This window comes from Rhinolophus sinicus, linkage group LG02, assembly GCF_036562045.2.
Source record: "Rhinolophus sinicus isolate RSC01 linkage group LG02, ASM3656204v1, whole genome shotgun sequence".
Lineage (NCBI taxonomy): Eukaryota > Metazoa > Chordata > Mammalia > Chiroptera > Rhinolophidae > Rhinolophus > Rhinolophus sinicus.
The window spans coordinates 153,615,790-153,638,419 of record NC_133752.1 but is presented as its reverse complement, the minus strand read 5'-3'; the positions used below and the strand labels follow the sequence as shown (position 1 = coordinate 153,638,419).

The 22,630-nt window shown below is 34.4% G+C and overlaps 1 protein-coding gene across 3 annotated transcripts in view; it reads right to left on the bottom strand.

The window, feature by feature from the left end:
- The window catches only part of NELL2 (neural EGFL like 2), a 316,189-nt gene that overhangs the window by 229,808 nt on the left and 63,751 nt on the right, over positions 1 to 22,630 (bottom strand). For all 3 annotated transcript variants that reach the window (XM_019748417.2, XM_074325809.1, XM_019748418.2), the window contains exons 5-10: positions 6,693 to 6,866; positions 6,508 to 6,604; positions 4,093 to 4,165; positions 3,841 to 3,923; positions 2,834 to 2,962; positions 1,240 to 1,342 (exon numbers count right to left, since the gene is read on the bottom strand). In XM_019748417.2, the coding sequence (XP_019603976.2) occupies positions 1,240 to 1,342; positions 2,834 to 2,962; positions 3,841 to 3,923; positions 4,093 to 4,165; positions 6,508 to 6,604; positions 6,693 to 6,866 (659 nt within the window). The remainder of the gene's footprint in view (positions 1 to 1,239; positions 1,343 to 2,833; positions 2,963 to 3,840; positions 3,924 to 4,092; positions 4,166 to 6,507; positions 6,605 to 6,692; positions 6,867 to 22,630) is intronic.

Here is a 22,630-nt window from a genome sequence, read left to right as displayed (position 1 = left end):
AACTTTTACTTATTAAGAGAAGTTCAAGGAAAGACTCAGATTACACCCCACCAAGAAAATTATCTAGTAACATGTATAAGAACAATTACATTCAATCCTTCCTGGTTCAGCAGACTCTACTGAATGAGGCTAATACTCTCATGCAATGGTTTGGCATCAATGCAAAGCCTAATAAAATTAAATATAAATGAGCTCCTGAGAGAATCAAATCAATGAACTACAAAACAACTTCCTGATTGTTCACTGATACTTGTCACTCTCAACAGCGTATTGCTCCCTATGTAGGCAACAGTAAGGTATGGCAATGTCCATGGTAATGTAGCAGGGTACATGTAATTACCTTAGCAAAAGCAGCCATTCCTTGCTTCTCTCCCCCTCCTGCTCCCTCGCCCTTGCCTCCCTTCCCCTTTCTCTCTGTCGTGTATATGAGTGTGTGTGTGTGTGGTTCTGTGTGTGTGATTACATTGCACATACATAGCCTTATATATTCTATAAACAAATTTTATAACAATTCAGTTTTCATATATGTTACTAATCATTTGTAAAAAAAAAAAAAAATAGCTGAATTTTAAATACACCTTTTAACAAGGATTTAAGGGCAGTCTCTTAAAGTATAAGTAACACAGATGCAATGTTTTCTATTATTGAATGAGTACTATAGAAGCCATTTCGGAATAGCTACGAATTCAAAGAACATTTCCTGACATCAAAAGTGAACTGCATGGCTGCTAAAAGGCAGGATAGCTTCCTCACTCAGTGGTATGAGCCTCTTTTTATGAATAAAAGGCCATGGCCTTACCCACACTGGACGATCCTATAACAATGTGGACTTCTGTGCTTTGGGCTAATGGAGCTGGTGGGTGCATCATCTGTTGTTGAAGGTAACTTGTATCATGGATTTCTTGGGTTATCATGGCTGAGAATAGACCATTCTTGACCTATTTGGAAGGTATTTATGTCTAGTTTAATGAAAGAAGTGCCTTACACTAAGTTTCTTATATATCTTTCTGTTATTATACAGAGTAGATTCCTCCAAGAAAAAGTTTCTGCTAGAATAAAATGGAACATTTTTAAACAGAAAAGAACTGATCAACCAAAATAGACAAGATATTCTTCCTATTTCCATCATTTCTAGAAGCTATTTAGCTTGCCCAGATTAAACCAATGATGTGTGAATATTTATTAATATAAAGCTTTATTTTTGCCAAAGAAAGTATTCATCATAAAAGTTATGCTCACATTTGCATTCTTTACAGCACTTGCCATCCACGTATGCAAGAGCTGACTTCAGCGGGCAGTCAGGTGTCGGGCAGATCAGAGTTTCACACTGGATGGTTCCATTCTGAGAAGAAAACAATATTTAAGGAATTTTCACTTTGTGGTTTAGCAGTCTTCAAGTATTTTTCAATTTGTTTCTTAAATTTCAAACTCTTCACATAAATTGTCATAAATACCACTATTCTCTTCGGTTATTATACAGTGAAATCCAAAATAAAGAGACCCACAGCAAAACAAATTGGGTCATAACACAGTTGGTAATTGGCTCCTATCTTCTGTCCAGCAAGTAATGCTAACTGAGCCAGAGTCTCACCTTGTGTAGTGAGGTGGATGAGGACATGAGTGGAGGGAAAGCACACACTGACTGGGAACTAGCAGGCTAAGGGTAAGCCCGGGGCACTCATATCTCCCCAGATTATCACAAAATGAGCATCAACAAACCAGGAGATTTCTGAAATAGCTGTAATCTCGGGACTCAGAATCTTCCCATGGATATTTAAGAGGGGAGGAGATACCACCACGAGGTGGTGCTTACAATCACCACAAGAAACACCAAGCTGCAAACAGGAAGACAAAGAATTTGATTCCTTGGTGTCATCCAGAATTCCCAGGTTGCTAGCTACTTTTCTCGTCATTTGATTGACCTCTCTACACCATATCTCGTATTTTACGTAGTTGGATTTTTGACCCCCAGTTAACACGTTGGGAAGGCTTTACTGTATTTGTAAAGTGCTATAATTTTGGGAGGAACACAAATGTTCCTAAATAGAAATAATATAATGCATGCTCACACAAGTTATTTCAGAGCTACCTTGACTTTTTTACATTCATGATGTTTTGCTTTTGTATAGTCTTGAACTAGGGAAATTTTTTTAAACTAATTTACATAGACTTCTAATTTCTCTCCAGTCTACCAGTTTTAACAGATGAATTTATGTGGAATTTAAAAGTTTAAAACCAAACCTGTTGTGAACATTTCTTTGAAATTGAACATATGTTTCTGAAGTAATAATGAACTAAATATTCTACTTTATTAGTGAGCAATTAGAAAAATCATATTTATTGAAACTCTAGAATTTGTATTCTACCAGTAAACTTTTAAAGATTATCTTATTTATTTAGACTCCATTATTTGTTTATATTGGACCAATCTGGTCACAATATTTTCTGCTGAATTTAACTTAGTTTTATTAAAATATATTAATAAACACATGAGGGGGAAACCCCTGGAAATGTTAAGGATAACAGGAGAGAATACTTTGAGTATCACCTTACTAACCCAATTTTAATCACTAACTCCATGTGTGTACCATTAAATTAAATTTTATGGCATTCCTAAACCACTATCATCTTCATAAGCTACAGAGTGTCTTTAATAAAGTAACACACAGTTCTTTAGATTTGACCAGGTTTGGTGGCACTTAAGTGTTGTGTCTTGAGGAAATGGGTCTTGAAACTTTCATGATTACATTATTTCAATCAATTTTTAAAGATGGGGGGGTGGGGTCGGGCAGCATCTGCGTTCCCTTGGTCTGAACTCCAGTGAAAGCCATACCAGGCATGTGCAGTTCTTACAACCGTCTGTCCAGGACTCAAATTCTCGGTAGGTGGTACCCTTCATGGTGCATGTCCTTTCACAATAGCACTGATCCAATCTATTCATTCGCTGTTCAGCTCGAGACAGCTGTGGCACAAAGGAAGGAGTTCATATTGTTCATCATTGCAGCAACACAGAAATGCAAAATACTCCAGTAGGAGTCTGATTTTTTTAGTGTATGGCAGTAATAATGGCTATACCCATCAAATATTTGTTATAAATATATTTAAGCCTTTAATTCAAAAGAAAGGATTTTTCCCCTCTTCTTTTTGTAAATTTGCTCCGTACCTTTGGAAAGAAAAGCAAAATTTATAATATATAAGTAAAGGGTAAGTCAAAATAGAATCACCCACAATACAGAGAAGCACTTTCCATTTTTAAAAATGCTTAACTTCACAAATATATTTACTCAAGTGCAAACGTAAATTTTAGAATTTATATTTGGCAGAAACAAATTATCCATGTATGACATAATTTTCAGGTTATCAGTAACTACTATGCAGAATGACAACAGTCTGATGAAATTGTAGGTAAACTTGATACATGCTTAAGACAGTGAATTATCCTACAACTGTACCATAGTGGTAGAAAGCATTTGTGGGACCATTTCCTTGAAATAATCCTAGTGTCCATATTCTTTACAATATCTTGTCGTCTCCTTCCTTATAAGGAAAAACTCAATAAAATAAATATTAAATAAATCTTGTTACAGTAAGCAATGTAAAAACCAGCTAATCTGTGTCACTCCTGATTTACTGAATCATTTGTTATACAGATGGCCAGGGTTTGAATATTTATAAGCCCTTTCCTTGGTCAGGGATTTAGATTTAGATTTAGATTTTGCCCTAGCAAAGAGTACAGTATAAGAAAAGTCTCAAAGGTGAACATCTGTGGTTATAAAAGGAATTGTAAGGAACCTCACAGATTTCTGAGCTCCCCACACTGTATTTCTAAGTAGCTTTTACCTTGGCTGATGTTTTGGCTAAAATGTCCTGCAGCTCCATGATTTTCTGCACAAGTCCATGGAAGTCATTACAAGTTGGACAGGCTGAAATTACAAACACAACGTTTGTCAAGTTGTATTTATAAGTGGTTTAATCTGGTTAAGTCTATGCTACAACTCATATATAGGAACTCCAATTTCAAACTGACATTCTGGACAAAATTAAGCAAGAAGCACACTTTTCATCATATAGTGCAAAAAGTAATGGACTTACTGCGATTAAGATCTGGACACTGAACAATAAATCCTTGGGGCATGACAAGTAATTGCACATCTTGCATTATACCCTATGTGTGAAAAATTAAAATAAAAAAGAAAGCATTACTCTCATCTATCCAAGTCATGTTCAGCAGTCAAGTTCATGAAGGAAAACGTGCCAGGATAGACTTACCAAAATCCCTGAGTAAAATCTTTTTGAATACACTGTTCTGACTTCAAAACAAAGGGTAAGAAATACATCAGGCATAACACATGGTTACCCATGTACTTTCTTATTGATAATATTTTTAAAGCCTTAAGATTAAATGTCAAGATATAATTAAGAGGCAATAGTTATGTTGTTTTGAGAAGTTATTTTTAGTTAGCCAATGAAGTAGAACTTGAAAATGACCTTTAAAAATCAACCTGAAAATCACTTCTGGTTTCAGCAACAGTGAAACTGATACCAATGTTAAACGAATTGCAATCATCAAAAGAAAAGAATAGAAAAACTGAGTCAAGAAAGCAATGCTCACATTTCTCACTTTTCAGTTGAATCTTTTAAAGCTAATTACTCCACTCAAAAAGGACAATAGATTTATTAAACAGCTGCCCAAGACTGGATTGCTGGATTACTTAGTGACAAGTAAGAAAGTACAGAAAGTTTAGGATTAAATTTTTAAAAATGCCATCTGGAAATAATCCATTTTACAGAGAGGGCCATATCATATCACATGTTTATAGGCAAAATTTACATGCATCCTTAGTCATGAAGGTATAATTAGCTTCCAGCTTATGAGGCTCTTAAAGCAAAGGCCAAATGATAGCTCAGAAATGACCTCATCAGACATACTCCAGCTGTTCCTTTCATCCACCACTCTTCTCTCTTCCTTCATCAACTTTATATATTTTCTTTAATTAATATATCACGTTATACCTTTGAAAAATGCAAACAGAATGTCTGATGACAGGGGTGACAGCTTCAATATATTATCAAGACAATTTTGAATGTACTTACAAAGAATCACCAAATGTTGGCCTATACATGTCCCACACGTTTAAACTGATTAATAGTGTCAATGTAAATGATAAATATCTAAGTATACTGAGTGGTAATTGCTGGATCTGCTGTTTGTTTGGGTTTAGATTAAGGAGGCAACTTGGATACATACTCCTATCACTTGGAAGCAGCAATATAAAAACGAGGTTACCATGTACAGTTATGCACATCTTGTGTACTGCACAACTCCAGTGGGCAGCATTCACAGCCTACAATAAAAAGAATGATCCCTAGAGGACTACACATAATTCATGTATGAAATGGATTCTGAAGCCACATCTAGGCTCTAAGGGAAAGCCTGTCATAATTAAATAGAGAAGAAACTTGGCACCCACAGCACAAATTTGCCATCCCTTACATGGGAAAAGAACATTGATTTCCTAGGATTTGCAATAATCGGATCAATTCCCCATGACTAGCTTTGGAGAAGGTACTTAACCTCTAGGAGCAGGTTTATACACATGTAAAATAGGAAGAAAAGACTCCACACCAGGGCCAGAAAGACTAGATTTAGAATGGAATAACATACTAAAAGCACTTGGCTTCCAGATAACAGATAATGTTTAAGTAAGTTTTAAATACCCCTTTCCAGGATTATAAACCTTGCTTAGAACACACTTTAAAAGTTACCAGTATCTACTCTACCTAAAAATCCATGTGTTGAATACATCACCTATAATTCTTTTATTTAACAATCATTTGCCAAGCCACTATTGTATTCCTGGTACTGTCAGAGTCACTGGGGTAAAAATGATTATATTTATGGGCTTGTAGTCAAGCGATTTTCTGGACTTTATCTCTTTATCTTTTAAACACAGAAAGTTAAGTGGGCTGTCTTTTATATCCCCTACAATGATGAAATTCTACAAACTGTATATCTAAGTAGACACTAAAGAAGAAGATATAAATTGTGACTGCTTTTTTAGTTTTGCTAGATTTGTGCACATACATGTATTCCTTTCTCACTTTCTAGAGTAAAAGGAGACCATGAATAATGAATATTCTTTCAATCCCTTATTATTAACAACCCTGTGAAAGTATCATCAAAGTTTATATTGCAGTAGTGGAGAGTTTATTTGTATACTAACATTTTAGACTTTTATTACTTTGAATGCCACATTTCAAGAATGATATATTAGCTGCCCTGACTGCAGCCTTGTGATCATCTCTGTAACGTCTAAAGATCAAAGTCATTAGGGAAAAAAGAGAAAGTGTTGGCCAGCTAAATAAAACACCAATGTACAAAAACAAAATAGAAAAAACTATACAAATCATTTTGTTTTACACCATAAAAAGCAAAATGTACTTTTCTAAACTCATTAGAAAGCATTTGTATTTACACGTTGCACTCAGACTTTTGCCAAAAGATACCTTAAAGTATCCATGTGCATTATTTCTCTGTCCCAGCCAAAATGTTGTGCCCAGAGGCAAGTCTGTGGAGGGCTTTTCCACCACTCTTTCATATATTCTGCAAAACAGAAATACCAGATAAGTAATGTGAGTTCACAGTCATCTCTTAGAATTTTCATGTCCTGAACTGAGAACATTTCACTTACTTATTGCAGTCAATGTGTAAAATCAAATGGGAGGCACTGATGGCTAAGGAGAGCTTGTGCCACTTGTCATCAGCCAAAATGTAAGGAAACACTTCCGTGTGAGGGTGGTGACTGCCTGAGCGGTAATGCAGTCTGACTTCATTCCGGTGGCCACTGCTTTCTAGTTCCAGGTACCTGCACAGAGAAGAAGAGTCATATGGAAACCGTGGAAAATAAAGTTCAGAAACGACTGATATGACCTCTGTCTCCAGAACAATGAGTAGATATGCTTTCCCTATTTCTCCCACTAAGTATGACTAGACATTATATTATAAAACAAACATAAGAAAAGTCTGAAAGATGAAGGAAAAAAAAAAAAAAAAACCAGCAAGGGACCTCACGACTCAAGGAACAACGCAGGGGTGAGTCTCCTGAGTTTTCTTTTCACCTCATATACCCAGACTTGGAGCTGAAGAGCCAGCAACCTGAAGAATTAATAAATGCAGACACAAAAAAAAAAGCCCCAACAAAAGCCTACTTTTTCTAGCCAAAGTATCAACAAAGGGGAAGACTACCAAGACAAAAACTTTCAGAGAATAACCACTCTATTTCAGTCAAACACCACAGGCCAGCAAGGGACCTCACGACTCAAGGAACAACGCAGGGGTGAGTCTCCTGAGTTTTCTTTTCACCTCATATACCCAGACTTGGAGCTGAAGAGCCAGCAACCTGAAGAATTAATAAATGCAGACACAAAAAAAAAAGCCCCAACAAAAGCCTACTTTTTCTAGCCAAAGTATCAACAAAGGGGAAGACTACCAAGACAAAAACTTTCAGAGAATAACCACTCTATTTCAGTCAAACACCACAGGAAAAAAAAAAAAAAAACTGTGCCAGCAAAGGCTAAGTGGGGAGACTAGATTTCTATCCTCTTTGGGCAGAAATCCAACACATCCACTAGGGTGGTGACAGGGAAGGAGATGTAGAGAATCAAGACTTTTACCACTGCTAGCCAGTAATAAGAATGATATATTAGCTGCCCTGACTACAGTCTTGGGATCCTCTCTGTAACGTCTAAAGATCAAAGTCATTAAGGAAAAAAAAGAAAGTGTTGGCCAGCTAAATAAAACACCAATGTATGAGCTTGGTCTTCCATCCTTAACTGACAACAACACACACTGGGATGGTATCAGAGGAAGCTTAGTGGAGAGTAAGACTTTCACCACCACGAAGCAGTTATGAGACCATCCCTACCACAGTGTCAGTAAAGACCATGTGGGGACATGGAACTTTCACTCCCACCCAGAAATAATAAAAGCTCCCCTTTAATTGTCAACAGGAGGCCCACTGGGGAACCTTGACTTCTACCTTGATCTGGAAATAACAAGAAGTCACCCTCCCCACCCCTGCCAGAGAAGTATCAGAGAAAACTAGATAAAACAGGGAGTTTAAATAAGATTCTAGTCTCTTAACATGACATAAACATATCCAAGTTTAAATCAAAAATCATATGCCATACCAAGAACCAAAAAGAGCTTGAATTTAATGAACAAAGGCAATCAAAAGATATCAACACCAGAGGACAGGATGTTAGAATTACCTAATAAAAATTTAAAGAAGCATTGATTAAAAACAAGCAATTACAAACATATTTGAACACACTTGAAACAAATAAAAAAACAGGAAGCTTTAGTAAAGAAATTGAAGAACCAATGAAGTTTTAGAACTGAAAAATACAATAACAAATAAAAATCTCAAAGGATAGGTTAAGTAATAGAATGGACGGGACCAAGAAAAGAATCAGTTAACTGGAAGGTAAAACAAAAATTACCCAACCTTAGCAATAAAGAAAATAGACTAAAAAAAATGAACAAAATCTCAGAGACCTGTGATATTATAATAAAATATCTAAATTTGCATAATTAGACTCCATGAAAGAGCAGAAAGGGTGGGCTAAAAAAGAACTTGAAGAAATAATGGCTGAAAACTTCCTAAATCTGGCAAGAGACATAAACTCACAGATTCAAGAATCTAAGAAAACCTCAAACAAGATAAACTTTAAGAAATATTCATCATAATTAAAATTCTAAAGAAAAGAAATATTGAAAGCAGCCAGAAAAAAATTCAACACATTATGTATAGGGGAAAACAATTAGAACGTAGTGGACTTCTCAGTGAAAACAATGGAAATTGGAAGGCAGTGGCACAATATTTTTCAGGTAATGAAAGAAAAACATGTCATCCAAGAATCCTATACCCAGCAAAAATATTCTCAGAAATGAAAAAGAAATCAAGACATTCTCAAATGAAGAAAAACTGAAATAATTTCAATCAAGTTCTAAACTTAGATATGTTATCTAACAAACACTCAAGAGGACATGTAGAAAGGAGGCTAAATCTTAGGTGGAGTCTTAGATGGAGACAGATCCATAATAAAGATAGGAATTTGGGAGTCAAAGGCGTATAGAGTGTATTGAAAATCATACAGGCATAGGGATTACCTAGGGAATTATTCTAGAAGAAAGGACACTTTAACATCTTGAGAAGGAACCAGCAAAGGAAACCAATAAGTATGGCTGGGGACATTAGAGGAGAAAAATGTCATAGTGGTATCCCAAAGGCCTAGTGATAAAGAAGATGTCTCAAGGGAAAGGGAGTTATGAACTATATATCAACTGTTGCTAATAGGTCAAGTAAGATAAAGATTTAACCACTGGATTTAGCAAAATGGAGGTATCTAGTGACCCCAATGCTATTTCAGAAAACTTTATAGAAAATAAAGTCTTGAAATAGGCTCAAGGGAGACTGGGCAGAAAGAAATGAGATAACAAGTACAGACACTTTGGGAGAAATGGGAAGGTAGCTGCTGAAAGACGCATAGTAAAGGTAGTTTTTTCTTTATTTTAATTGGTAAAAACATGTAATTTGTATGCTGCTGTGAATAACCTGTAGAAGGAAATTAATCATAATTGAAAGAGAGGAGAAATTTGAATAAAACAGAAACCAGAGGTAAAATAGATTAACTACCTTTTAACTACATAAAATTTAAAAATTTCTCAACAGGAAAAATGCTATAAATAAAATTAAACAATAAATGACATTGTGCAAGATTAAACATATGATAAATCAGAAGTTAATGTCCACAATACATGAAGAGCATCTACAAATCAATCAGAAAAAGCAACCTAATGGATTCACCAATCAGGTTAGCAATAATCAAAATGATTAATAATATCCAGTGTCAATAAGAATGTGGGAAAAAGAAGCGCTCTGATACCCTATTTGTGGCAAAATAAATTGACAGCGACTTCATAAAAGGCAGTTTGGTAAAACTATCAACACATTAAATGTGCATACTCTTTAAATCAACAATTCCAAATCTAAAAATCTATCTTACAAAATAGCAGCACAAAAATCAGCAAAGACATATGCAGAAGGTGCTGACTGCAGATTTATTTAAAATAGTGAAAATCTGATAAAATACCAACTATCCACTCATAGAGGAATTATGATACATCCACATCCTGGAACACTATGCCACTCTACAAAAGAATGGGTTAGGACAAGAAACAATGTCATAGTTTACTATTAAGTAAACAAAAAAAACCCTCTATAGAATCCCATTTTGCTTGACAAAACTCTGTGTGTATGTGTGTGTATACATGTGATCCTTTTAGACAAAAAAGATCAAGAAGGATACATGTTAATAGTTACCTCAGAGGAATACAATTAGGGGAACGGATGTGAAAAACCGTTCATATATTTTTATATCCTTGAATTTTCTTCATTAATTATATATTACTTCTTTAATGTAAAATATAGAAAAATTCTACTTTAAGATTAAAAAATAGTCAAGAATATAAGTCATGTTTAGAACTTATTAAGAATAAAATGCCAACTTGGTAATTTTTTGCTCTAGAACCACCGAGAGAATTCTTTCTGTATTATTATTGATAACAAATATTCATTATTTAATCAATTCAACTAGTGAATTCTATAATAGAGGTGTTTGTGTTGTTTAAAAAATAACATCAGAAAATACACTGCCCCATTGTTATATAACTGTCAGTTCTTAACACATCGAGGCAAAAATCCTATTATTGCTGTCCTCCTCTAGGTATTATTAGAAATGGCACCTGTATTGATGTCCTGATCTTTTGTTATTTAAGTAGCCTTTAATAACAATGAGGCTGACACTATGCTCAACAAACAAAAACAAACTTTCAGAAGTTAAATATTTGATCAAAAGTTACATTTTCATTAGCATCATTCTCTTACATGAAATAGATACACAATATAAAAAAAACATTTAGTGAAGAGAAAAATAAATAATGATATGAAACACTTAGAAGTTTGTCTGGCACATGGTTAGTATTCAATAAATATTAGCTCTCATTAAAATAAGGGAAAATTGGTTGAAAGGAGTTGATCCATATCTTCAAAACCAGTCACTACCGTGTTTCCCCAAAAATAAGATCTAGCCGGACCATTAGCTCTAATACGTCTTTTGGAGCAAAAATTAATATAAGACCAGGTATTATATTATATTATATTATATTATATTATATTATATTATATCAGGTCTTATATTAAAATAAGACTGGGTCTTATATAAATTTTTGCTCCAAAAGACGCATTAGAGCTGATGCTCCGGTTAAGTCTTATTTTCAGGGAAACATGGTATTAAGATGTACAAACTGGTATGGAGACATGAAATTAGAGAAAAATATGACTATTACATAATTATAATTTTAAAACTATCTGTAATGAACATTGCGTCTATTTTAATGAATCATTTTTCTAGTAATAGTTATATCCATTTCCCCAACTCTACTGACCCCACTGGGTGTCGTGTCAGTGGGAGGTGGGCCTTGCTACCCTCCCCCCATCCCCTCGAGGCCCAACAGAGCAGAGAGGTTAACCGCTCACACCCTAAAACCTGAACATTCACAGCCGGGTACCCCTCTGAGCAGTGGGAAGCCACTTCACCTCTCTGTGCCTCATCTGGTTATTCAACTATAAAATGGGGATATGAGTTGTGCTTGTCTCAAAGGACTCCTGTGAGGATTTGAGAGTTAATTTAAGACAGCACTCAGAACATTGCAACTGCCACATACAAAACACTCAGTAAAGATAGTACATTAGCTGTCTTTCTCATTTTTAAAAACAAAGAGGTCAAATTCTCCCTCTTCCTTCCCAGGGCACAGCCAGGGGCAGGTCCATGACACACCCTAGCAATCAGACACACTTTAGGAGAATCCGAATCTTGATGGAGCATAGCAAGGAAGGGAGGGAAGAGGAACCTGCATTGTGCTCTGTGCTACAGCATCCCAGTCACTTATGTTAAGGTTACTTTTCATCCTGCTTCCTGTTTGCTGGTCCAACAGGATAGGCTGCCTTTGGTTATTGCCTCTTCCAAATTCTGGTGCTCCAGGCTCCCATCAGTTCTGTAACCTGCCCTTCCATCCACTACCTCCAGTTACTTTACAACCAAGAACCCTAACTGATACATCACCACTGCGACATAGGGAAAATACGTTATTGGCATAAAACATATCAACATTTTTAAAAGCGATGGAGTTATAGAACTATAATTTTTTAACCTTTCTTTATTGTTCTTTATTAGGTTGGTGCAAAAGTAATTACAATTTAAAAGGTTAAAAATAATTGCAAAAACCGTAATTACATTTGCACCAATATAATATTTTCCTTTTTATTGTTAATGAACATTTACTACCGTAATTTAAAAATGACACTTTAGATCCCAAGAAGATAATTTGTCACACTTAAACATATCATGTCTTCTGGATTTATTCATAGTTTTGAGAGGTAATTAAAATCAGAAATTAAACTCACCCTTTGTAATAATTTATGGCCTTGTTACTTAAACATTTTTTGCATTGGCAGAAATATAAACTAACTTAAAATTAGGCTTCAGAGAAGTAGGCAACAGTGGCAGGACATCATTCATTTTAACAACCTCCTTTATAACTCAGGATCAAAGGATAAAAATCAGGTCACATCTCAAAGACAAAAAGATTGCACACAATATGAAATAATTATTTTTCTGCTGCCTTAAATTAAACCTAAGTAGAAAAAAGATCAGCTCATTTCAGTATATTAAGCTACAAGTCAAATGTAAATTAGTCACCTGAAGAAAAGCCATATGCACTTCTAGTGCCAAATATATTAGTGTAGTTCATGGATGACACAATTGCAAAGGAATTGCGTCCACGGGCTTTGGAATTGAAAACCCAGCACAGCCTCTCACTACTAGCTATGACCCGACCTCTCATTGTGTTGGTTTCCTCATCTGTAAATGAGAACTCAAAGTGATAATCCATATAAAGCAGGGTGTCTGAAACATAATAAGAACTCAATAAATGGTAACTATTTGTATTATTTGTTAATAATCCCAGTCAGGCATCATTTATGAAGTCCAGCTTCTTAGCAGCAATTCTGTGAATACCAAGCGATTTGAATACATTTTTAAGTGCAAGAATTAGTTGACAACATTAGTATTATGAGGGCTCCAGCATAGCCAATGGAAAGTGAAGTCCAGTGCTATTGCCAAAATTAGTGTATTAGGTGCATTTGTTCATTTGTTACAGAAAATTGGCTGTTTCACCTTGCCACTTCCAATGATTCCCTCAGATGTTGAGGGAGATGGGAGAGTGGGGGTGCCAGAACATATTTTTTGGCATCCCTCATTGGAACTATATTGATTCTGTTTTGGTTAATTTTTTTGCTTGTTTTTAAATGGTATTTTGTCATCATCAAGGCAGTATAATCCAGCAATCTAAGAGGCCTGAGCCTTCATCCTGTCTCCACAGTTTACTAACCTGGCAAGTTAAAAATCTTCTCCAAGTTTCCTCCCTTATCAAATAGGGGTAATAAGAGCTGTAACCTAATATGATCATTTTAATAATTCAATGAATTAAGAGACATAAGTGCTTACGTTGCACAGTTTCTGATAAAGAGTAAGCATTCCATACACGTTACGATTATGATTTATACTTCCTATGACATATTTATGCATGCTATTTAAACATCAGCAAATCTTCAGGGTGAATTTTAACTGAAACAAGCATGCATCTCAAACACAAAGTAATTTAAATGAGAATCTATTCAAATAACAATGGTTGAATCTCTGTGATATTCCCATCAATTAGTCATCCAGTTTGCTTGAATATATTCAGTGACCAACAGTTCATGACTGTCTGAGAGCATTTTTTATAAAACAAAGACCTTCCTTATGTTCAAGTATAAATGAAAGAGGGTTTTCTAAATTGTGATTTATTCGTTCATTTGTTACAGCAAATACTTACTATGAGCACTGAGAATATGGCAATGAACAAGGCCAAGTAACACGGAGGCTGAGAGATGCCCAATGATAAACACATTATTAAGTGAAAATTAAGTTTGGCCATTTCAAAACTAATAATAATAATACTATTATAAAAGTCTTGCTGGAAGAAGAGGAATGTAGCTAGATTTGTGAGGATAACAAAGCGTCTTCATTAATAATATAGCTAGGGGCCAAAATTATATCACCAAGGGGAAAGATCAGTAGCAAATGGAATTAATTCATGATTGAAGTTCTGGCATACAACATGATCACTTGAAAACAATGTTTCCATCTTATTATCCCACACAGCTGAGTTTACAATAAGGTAAGAACAGCTATGATAAAGCACTGATAATAAGTGGATACTCTACAGCACAAGGCTATCCACGAGAGCTAAGGAGTTGAAATAAGTCACTGGATAAAAGGGAAGTACCTAGTTAATGCTAGGTCCTCTCATTACCTCAACTTAGTTTTGACCAGGCAGGTGGAAATTAGAGAAAGACCAGAGAGAAAGGGTTCAAAGAAGTAGCAGACTGGAGGAAGATGAGCCTTCTCTATTTTATCAAAAACGAAAGCAAAAGCACACTGTCATAGGTTGAAGATCCATGGGGCATATTGGACTACTTTGATGATCTGAAAATGCTCATATGCAAGTGTGCAAAAAATTTGGCTTACAAATTTTACAAGGGGTTCACAGACTCCATAACGTCCATTCATGGACTCCAAGCTAAGTATCCGTGCCTTATAGGAAGAATAAGCAGAAAGAGTGAAGACTGACGGCTACTTGTGAAAGAATTGACAACTTGGGGTGTGTGTTTGTGTGTGTGTGTGTGTGTGTGTGTGTGTGTGTGTGGATTTTTTTGATATAAAATAATAGGTTATAATTAGAAAAAAATTTAGAAAGTACACAAAAGCATGAGGAATGAAATTAAGATCACTAACAGTCCTGCCGGCAAGAGATGATCAATATTAACATTTTGCAGTCTTTTTCACTTAATTATATAGCTTTCCATACCAATAAAATAAAGCCACATCCTTTTAATGGATGCATGGCATTCTACAGTACAGTTGTACCACAATGAATTTAATATCCAATTTCTTATTTCATTTTTCATTCTTAAAAAAAATGCTTCAGTACATGTTTCTTTGTGCACCTGAGCAATTATCTACTTGGAATAAATTATTAGGAATGAAATTGCTGGTTCAAGTGACATACACATTTCAAAGAGACTTCCTACATTCATTCATTCACTTACTCATCCAACAATTTTTTTTTTTTTTAATGCTTACTTTGTTCTAGGCTTTGTTCCAGGTGCTGGGAATACAGTAGTAAACCAAAGATATAAAAATACCAGCCGTCACCGAATTTACGTTAAAATAATTAAGTAAAATATATAAAATAAATAGGTTACATGGTGATAGAAATCTATGAAGAAAATTAAAGTATGTATGGAGGATAAGGAGCACCGTGTTTCCCCGAAAGTAAGACCTAGCTGGACAATCAGCTCTAATGCATCTTTTAGAGCAAAAATTAATGTAAGACCCGGTCTTATATCATAGTAAAATAAGACCGGGTCTTACATTAATTTTTGCTCCAAAAGACACATTAGAGCTGATTGTCCTCTAGGTCTTACTTTCGGGGAAACACGGTATGTGAAGGTGATATTTTAAAAAGGATGTTCAGGGAAAGTCTCACTGAAAAGTGAAATCCAGCAAAACCCTGAAGGAGAGCAATAACCCTAAGGCAAAGGCCTGCTGGAAAGTTCAAGGAATATCACTGAAGCCTGTGTGGCTAGAGAATGAGTAAGGGGCAGAATAGTAGAAAATTACCATGTTTCCCCGAAAATAAGACCTAGCCGGACAATCTGCTCTAATGCATCTTTTGGAGCAAAAATTAATATAAGAACCAGTCTTATATTATATATTATATTACATTATATTAAAGACCCAGTCTTATATTACAGTAAAATAATACCGGGTCTTATATTAATTTTTGCTCCAAAAGACGCATTAGAGTTGATTGCCTGGCTAGGTCTTATTTTGGGGAAACACAGTAGGTCAAACAGGTATCAGGAGCCAGGGCGGCATATCATATAGGGACTTATAGTCCAACAGGATGACTTTGGCTACTGTAGGTCATAAAATGCCATGAGATAAGTTTTTTGAATCAACTTTCAATGTGATCAACTTGACTGTAGTGTCAGAAATAGACTGACTGGAGAGTAGGAGGTCACAAGAGCTAAAGCAAGGGGATAAGTTTGAGGGTTATTGCTAGAGGTGGCTTGGACGAGAGAAGGTGGTGAAAAGGCTCCAACTCCAAAGATGTTTTGAAGGAAGCAATAAAGACTTTCTTAGGATTAAATGTGCAGTGTGAGAAACAGAATCAAGAAAAACTTCAAGGTTTTCAGCCTGAGTAACTAGCAGAAAGAAGCTGCTATTTACTGAGCTGGAAAAGACCAAAGGAAGAGCAAGTTTGAGAACAAGGATGATAACTTTGATTTCTGACATGCACTGCTTAATTTTCCAATTAAACATCCCAGTGAAGATGCAGGTGGGCTGTTGGATATGCAAGTCTGAAGTCCAAGGAGAAAGATCAAGATAAGAGAAAAAATTAGGAAGTCATTTTTCCCGATGGCATGTAAAGCCTTTAAGACGCGATGAGATCACCTGCGAAGTGAGTGGATACAGAGAAGTCTGAGCATCAAGGCCTAAAACTCAGATGTCCTTCACTCAGATGCCAGGGATGTAAGGAGGAAGGAGCCAGGACACTGGGGAGGAAAACCAGAAGAACATAAGCTGTGAAGGCCACGCAAAGAACCTGTTTGGAAGGAGGGAATAATCAAAGTCCAATAGCATGAGGTCTCTGAACTGAAGAATAGATTTAGCAACTTGGATATTAGTGCTGACCTTGACAAGGGCATTTTTAGGGAAGTAGAGAGAGCTAAAGCCTCCTTGAAGTGGGTTCAATGAGAGTGAGAGGAGGAGAACTGGAGACAGCTAAAGGGAAAGAGGAGCATAGCCAAACAGGGAAATGAGGTCAATAGAGGGTTTTAGGTTTTGGTTTTTGTGTTTTGGTTTTGAGATTATAAATACTATAGCATATTTGCATGCTGAAGGAAATATCTAATACAGAGAGGACAAAGTAATAATGCAGGAAAAGAAGGAGTAAATTCCTGGAGCAATGTCCTTGAGAGGAGACACAATTTAATAGGGAGCTGGAGTGGCTGGTCTGTGTTAGGGTCACAGATGCTAAACCTAAGTAAAAGGTGAGAAAGAAGAGAAACTGTATCAGCAACGATGCAGGTGTGGTGGTATGAATAGGGGGAAGAGCTTGTGGAAGCTTTTTTCTCATTGTATTTATGACACAAGTTTACCTGCTAAGTGAGGATGGGGGAGGGGTGTGCCAAGTGTAAGGAAAGAGGAGAGGCATAAAATAGTCATCTAGCAGAATGAGAGAATGCATGAACTAGGAAAATGAGGCAGCATTAAGGGCACATTTTAAGTTAGGTTATCACGCATGTAATAAAGTAAGCTCAGTCAGCATGGTTCTATGTTCTTCTACAGCCAAGTTCAGCTGTAAGAGTACAATTGAGGCAGAGAGACGGAGTTAACAGGGTTTGGGGTTTGCCAAGCAAGTTCTAAAATAAAACAGGAAAAAGGAGATGACCATCTATCTCTACAGTAGTGAGATTCTAAAGAGGGACTATGATGTAAACTGAAAAAGACAAAAGTAAGTACACGTAGGTGGGTAAAGACAGGGAAAAGCTGGTAGAATTACCAGATACTACGTTCTATGCAAATGTAGTAAATCATGTTGCTAAACTGATCACTAGAATTATTGCATAACAGTATAACAAATGACTCATTTACAGACACATTCCATTAATAGTGGCTATCACTGCTTTTCCATAACATATATGTGTACACACACACACACTCCTATACCCACCCATCTCATTCAAGCCTCATATTAATTATAACATGGCTCTTCATTTATTCTTGTAGGTTTATGATAAGACAAGTTTAACAAATACCAATATTTTAGTTTCGAGTACTGATATTCATATAAATTCATATAAAAGGCCCTACTTGGTCCTGGTATTTTATTTTTTTAATATACTTCTGGAGCATTTGTTACTATTTTAATGAAAATGTTAGCATCTCTATTCATACATGGGTTTGTCTTACAATGTGTGGTGTGTGTGTGTGTGTGTTCGTTCCATCCTCAAATTTTGAAATCGTGATTAAAATAGCCTTGAGAAGTGAACTGAGAAGCTTTCCTTTTCTCTTCCATATTCTCAAAAAAATTTCATAGCCTAAGTATTATCTGTTCCTTGTAGATCTGAAAAACTCACATTAAAATAATAATAATAATGTGAGAGTCTGGTGAAAAGGATGGAAGGATCTACTTCTTTGACAAATTTTTCTAATCCCTCTATTGTTACTAGTAATGAGATTTTCTATACTATTCTTGAGTTGTTCCAATTTGTGTTTTCATAGAAAATCATTTATTACATCCAAATTTTCTAATCTTTTAGTATAAGGTTGTACATTTCTATCATTTTATACGTTTTAATCACCTCTGTATTTCTATATATGTATTAAATCGTATTGATCAATTGTTTTATCTTTATCCTATAATTATATTATTTTTTTGTCTATTAGATCTATCAAGTTTTAGTAGTTTTGCTAAGTCTCCCACTACAATTTCAGTTTTCAATATTTCTCTTTATATTTTAATCCTTTTTGATTTGTATATTGAATCCATATTGCTTTTCTTAAGTATTTCTAGAGGATAAAATTGTTGTCAATATAAAATAACCCTAGTTGCCACTTAATAAATTTTATCTTGTAGTAGTTGTGTGATATTAATATTGCTATTCCTACTTTCTTTTTATTTTAACTTGCTTCATTTGTCTTTTTCCTTTATCTAAATCCTCTTTTTTGAGTGTGACCCTTGTAAGTAATTTAAACTTGAATTTTACCTTTTTGATCTATGTAAGAATATTTGTTTTTTCACAGGAAAACCAAATCTTCTGTAAGTATCATTGATACATTTTCTTTATTCTTACTGTGATAAGTTATTTTTTTCTCATTTTTATTTTTTGAATTTTTTTCCTTTCTTTTATTTTGCAGTGTTGGTCAAGTTTTTTTTCCTTCCTCTAGCTTCAAGAATGTAAGCAAATCCATAAACATCTCCAAAGTAATGCTAGAAATTTATGACATGCTTATATTTCTCTTTTGCTCCCATGTTCCATATTTGGTTCAAATAATCCTGAATACTATATTTGTACCATACATATGTTTTAAATTTCTCTCAGTAGAAAGGTTAACCTGATGTCAACTACATTGTCAAACCCAGAAGCAGAATTAAGTTAGAAATCAGTAATACAAAATGGAAGAATCCCGAAATATTCTCAAATTAAGCAATAAACTTGTAAATAACCCATGGGTCAAAAAGTCAAAATAAAATTAGAAGATATTTTGAGCAGAATTATAATTTTAAAAAATAAAGCGTCAAAATTTGATGCATATAAAGCTGCAGTGAGAAAATTTACAGCCATGAGTGTATAATTAGCAAAAAAAGGATGAAAATCAACTATTTAAGCATTCATCTCAGGAAAGTGGAGAAACACAAATTAAACCTAAAGAAATTAGAAGAAGAGAATAATAAATATGCAGGGATTAAGCAATGATAAAGAAATCAGTGATTTTTCTAAAAGGCTAAAAAGTACTCTTTCAAATGACTAATAAAACTGACAAGACCCTAGCCAGACTGATCAAGAAAAAAGAAGACAGACATTTCCAATATGGAGAATGAAAGTGGAATATGAATACAGGTTCCATACACACTGGAAAAAAAAAATTGAGAGAGATGAAAAACCTTGTTCCAATAAATTTAAAACTTTATATAAAATGTGCAATTCCTTCAAAACTACACAGAAACAAATAGAAAAATCTGACAAATTCATATTCCTTGAAAAATACAGAATTTCTGAAAAAGTAACAAACATAACAACAAATAAAAAAATCTTAATAATTTCTATATGTATATAAAACATTTTGTTTATTATATCTCTATATTATTTTCACATCTGAATATGTAATTAAAATCTCACAAACATTTCTCTAGTCGCAGATGGACAGATCAGTGAATATTTTTAAATACTTAAGGAAAGAGTAACACTGATCTTTCACAAATTCTTCCAGAGATTAACAAAAAAGGGAACACAGCCTAACACATTTTATGAGGCCAAAACCTGACAAAGTCCTTACAAGAAAGGAAAATTACAAACCAATTTATTTCATAAGAATAGATGTAAAATAATAGATGTAAAACACTAGCAATTATAATCTAGTGATATATAAAAAGGGCAATATATCATAACCAAGTAGAATTTATATCAGAAATTTATGGTTGGATTCACATTTGAAAATAATTCTATTTAATTCACTACATGATAAAATAAAGGAGAAAATTAAATAATTAGCAGTTGCAGAAAATGCATTTCATAAAATTCAACATCCATTCATTTAAAATTCTGAATAAAATGAGGTTCCTTTATATGAGATGGAAAATCTAAAACTATAAATAAACAAAAATAATAAAAATAACTATGACAAACATACTTAATGGTAGAATATCAAAAGTTTTCCCCATGAGATTGGGAAGATAAAGATGTCAGCTAGCACATGTTATTCCATATTGAATTGGAGGTCCTAGCCAGTGCAATAAGATAGCAAAAGAATTATAGGTATGAGAATCGGAAATAAAGCTATATCACTATTATTATTGGGAGTCAATATAATAAATAATAAATGAATTCATGAATAATAATGAATTATAAATGAATTTAACAAGGTCACTAGATAAAAAGATCAATGTGCAAAACTCAATTGTATTGCTAAGAAATAGAATAGAACTTTAAAATGATGCCAATTAAAATAACATCAAAACATCACATACCCAGACATAAATTTAAGAAAAAATGTGCAATAACTCTCAAAAAAAAAAAACAAACTATGAAATGTTACTGAGAGAAGTTAAAGAATCTCTAATGAAAATACATAAATCAGTCCCCAATGTATGTATAGATTTAATGAGATACCAACCAAACACCAAGCTGATTCTACAATTACAAGCAAATGGGGAGATTTGCAATCTTGCTGCTCAGCATATGTCATCAGTTTGGCTCAAATAAATGCTTATAAAAATTTAAAACAAAATTATAAGCAAATGTGAAAAACACAAGTATAGCCAAGGAATCTTGAATAACAGAATTTAGAGAACATACACTACAATCATTATAAAACCACAGTAACTAACACTGTGCAATACTGGCACATGAATATTAACAAATAGACTAATGGAACCGTATATAGTTTAGAAACAGGTTCATACAAATACGGTCCACAAAGGTGACTTTGCAATGCTAAGAGAAAATAATAATTCTTTTGAAAAACTGTGGAATATCAATTGGATACCCATATAGGAAAAAAGAGATCTCTGTAATGATTCCCAGATCATATTTATCACCTACCTATGAGTACTGGCTATGTACAATACTGTAAGATCCCCATTTTTTGAAAACTCAAGGCATAGATATGGACCCTGGATTCATTCCACTCCACTCCTAATGGCATCTTCAAAGCTATTCTATATTGAGTCCTGTACCCACTCAGGGATGTTAATGATATCTGAAATGAAGGAAGAAGTATAATCCTTTATTAACTCTTCAAATGGGCTCACACTGAAGTACAGTCACTGACAAAGGGTCACTCTTCCTTCTGTCCAAAATTTTTCCAACTTACTATCCCTTTATAATTTAAATCATGCTTCTAATTTTAAAAACAATCATACTTTTCTCTACATAACTCATATTAACACATTATAGAGGAAAACTGGAAGAGTTTGATTATTTAAACATAAGCACAAGCAGTTCTATTATAAAATACTTTAAGGAGGGGTGTGTGTGTGTTTGTGTGTGTGTATGTGTGTGTGTTATAGTTAAGTAATAAAATATATTTGATCCCAAGGAATTCATTAACTGAGTTATCACTTTATTTGAATTAAAAGATGAAACTCCTATCCAAAAGTTATTTTGAAAGACCTATATAAAAATATGAATTTCTCTCCCCACTGAATATAAGAGGATGCCAAAAAAATGTATTCACATTTAAAGAAAGGAAAACTGTATTAAAACTGTAATACTCAATATACACTGGTAACAAAAGATGAATACAAGTCACATTTGACTTCTGCAATTACAAGAGGTGCTCAAAGTGGTTACCATCAGCATCCAGACACTTCTGATTATGGCGAACTACTGCTTGAGCAACGTTGACCAAAGTGTCCACTTATATACATTTTTTTGGCACCTTCAGTACATGTTATTCCACTTTTCTGTAAATAGAAATGTAGTGAATTATCCCTGGATCTGTGAAACCATCTTTGACAGCTGTCAGTGGTCAAATGAGATTCAAAAAACGTAGAAATTATGTTTGATACATCAAATTCTCAGGAGATATCAATTTTGATATGAAAGGATCTAAAAATATGTAGATATAGGTAGATCACAGCATACAAGGGAATAATATGCTCATTGAGGAA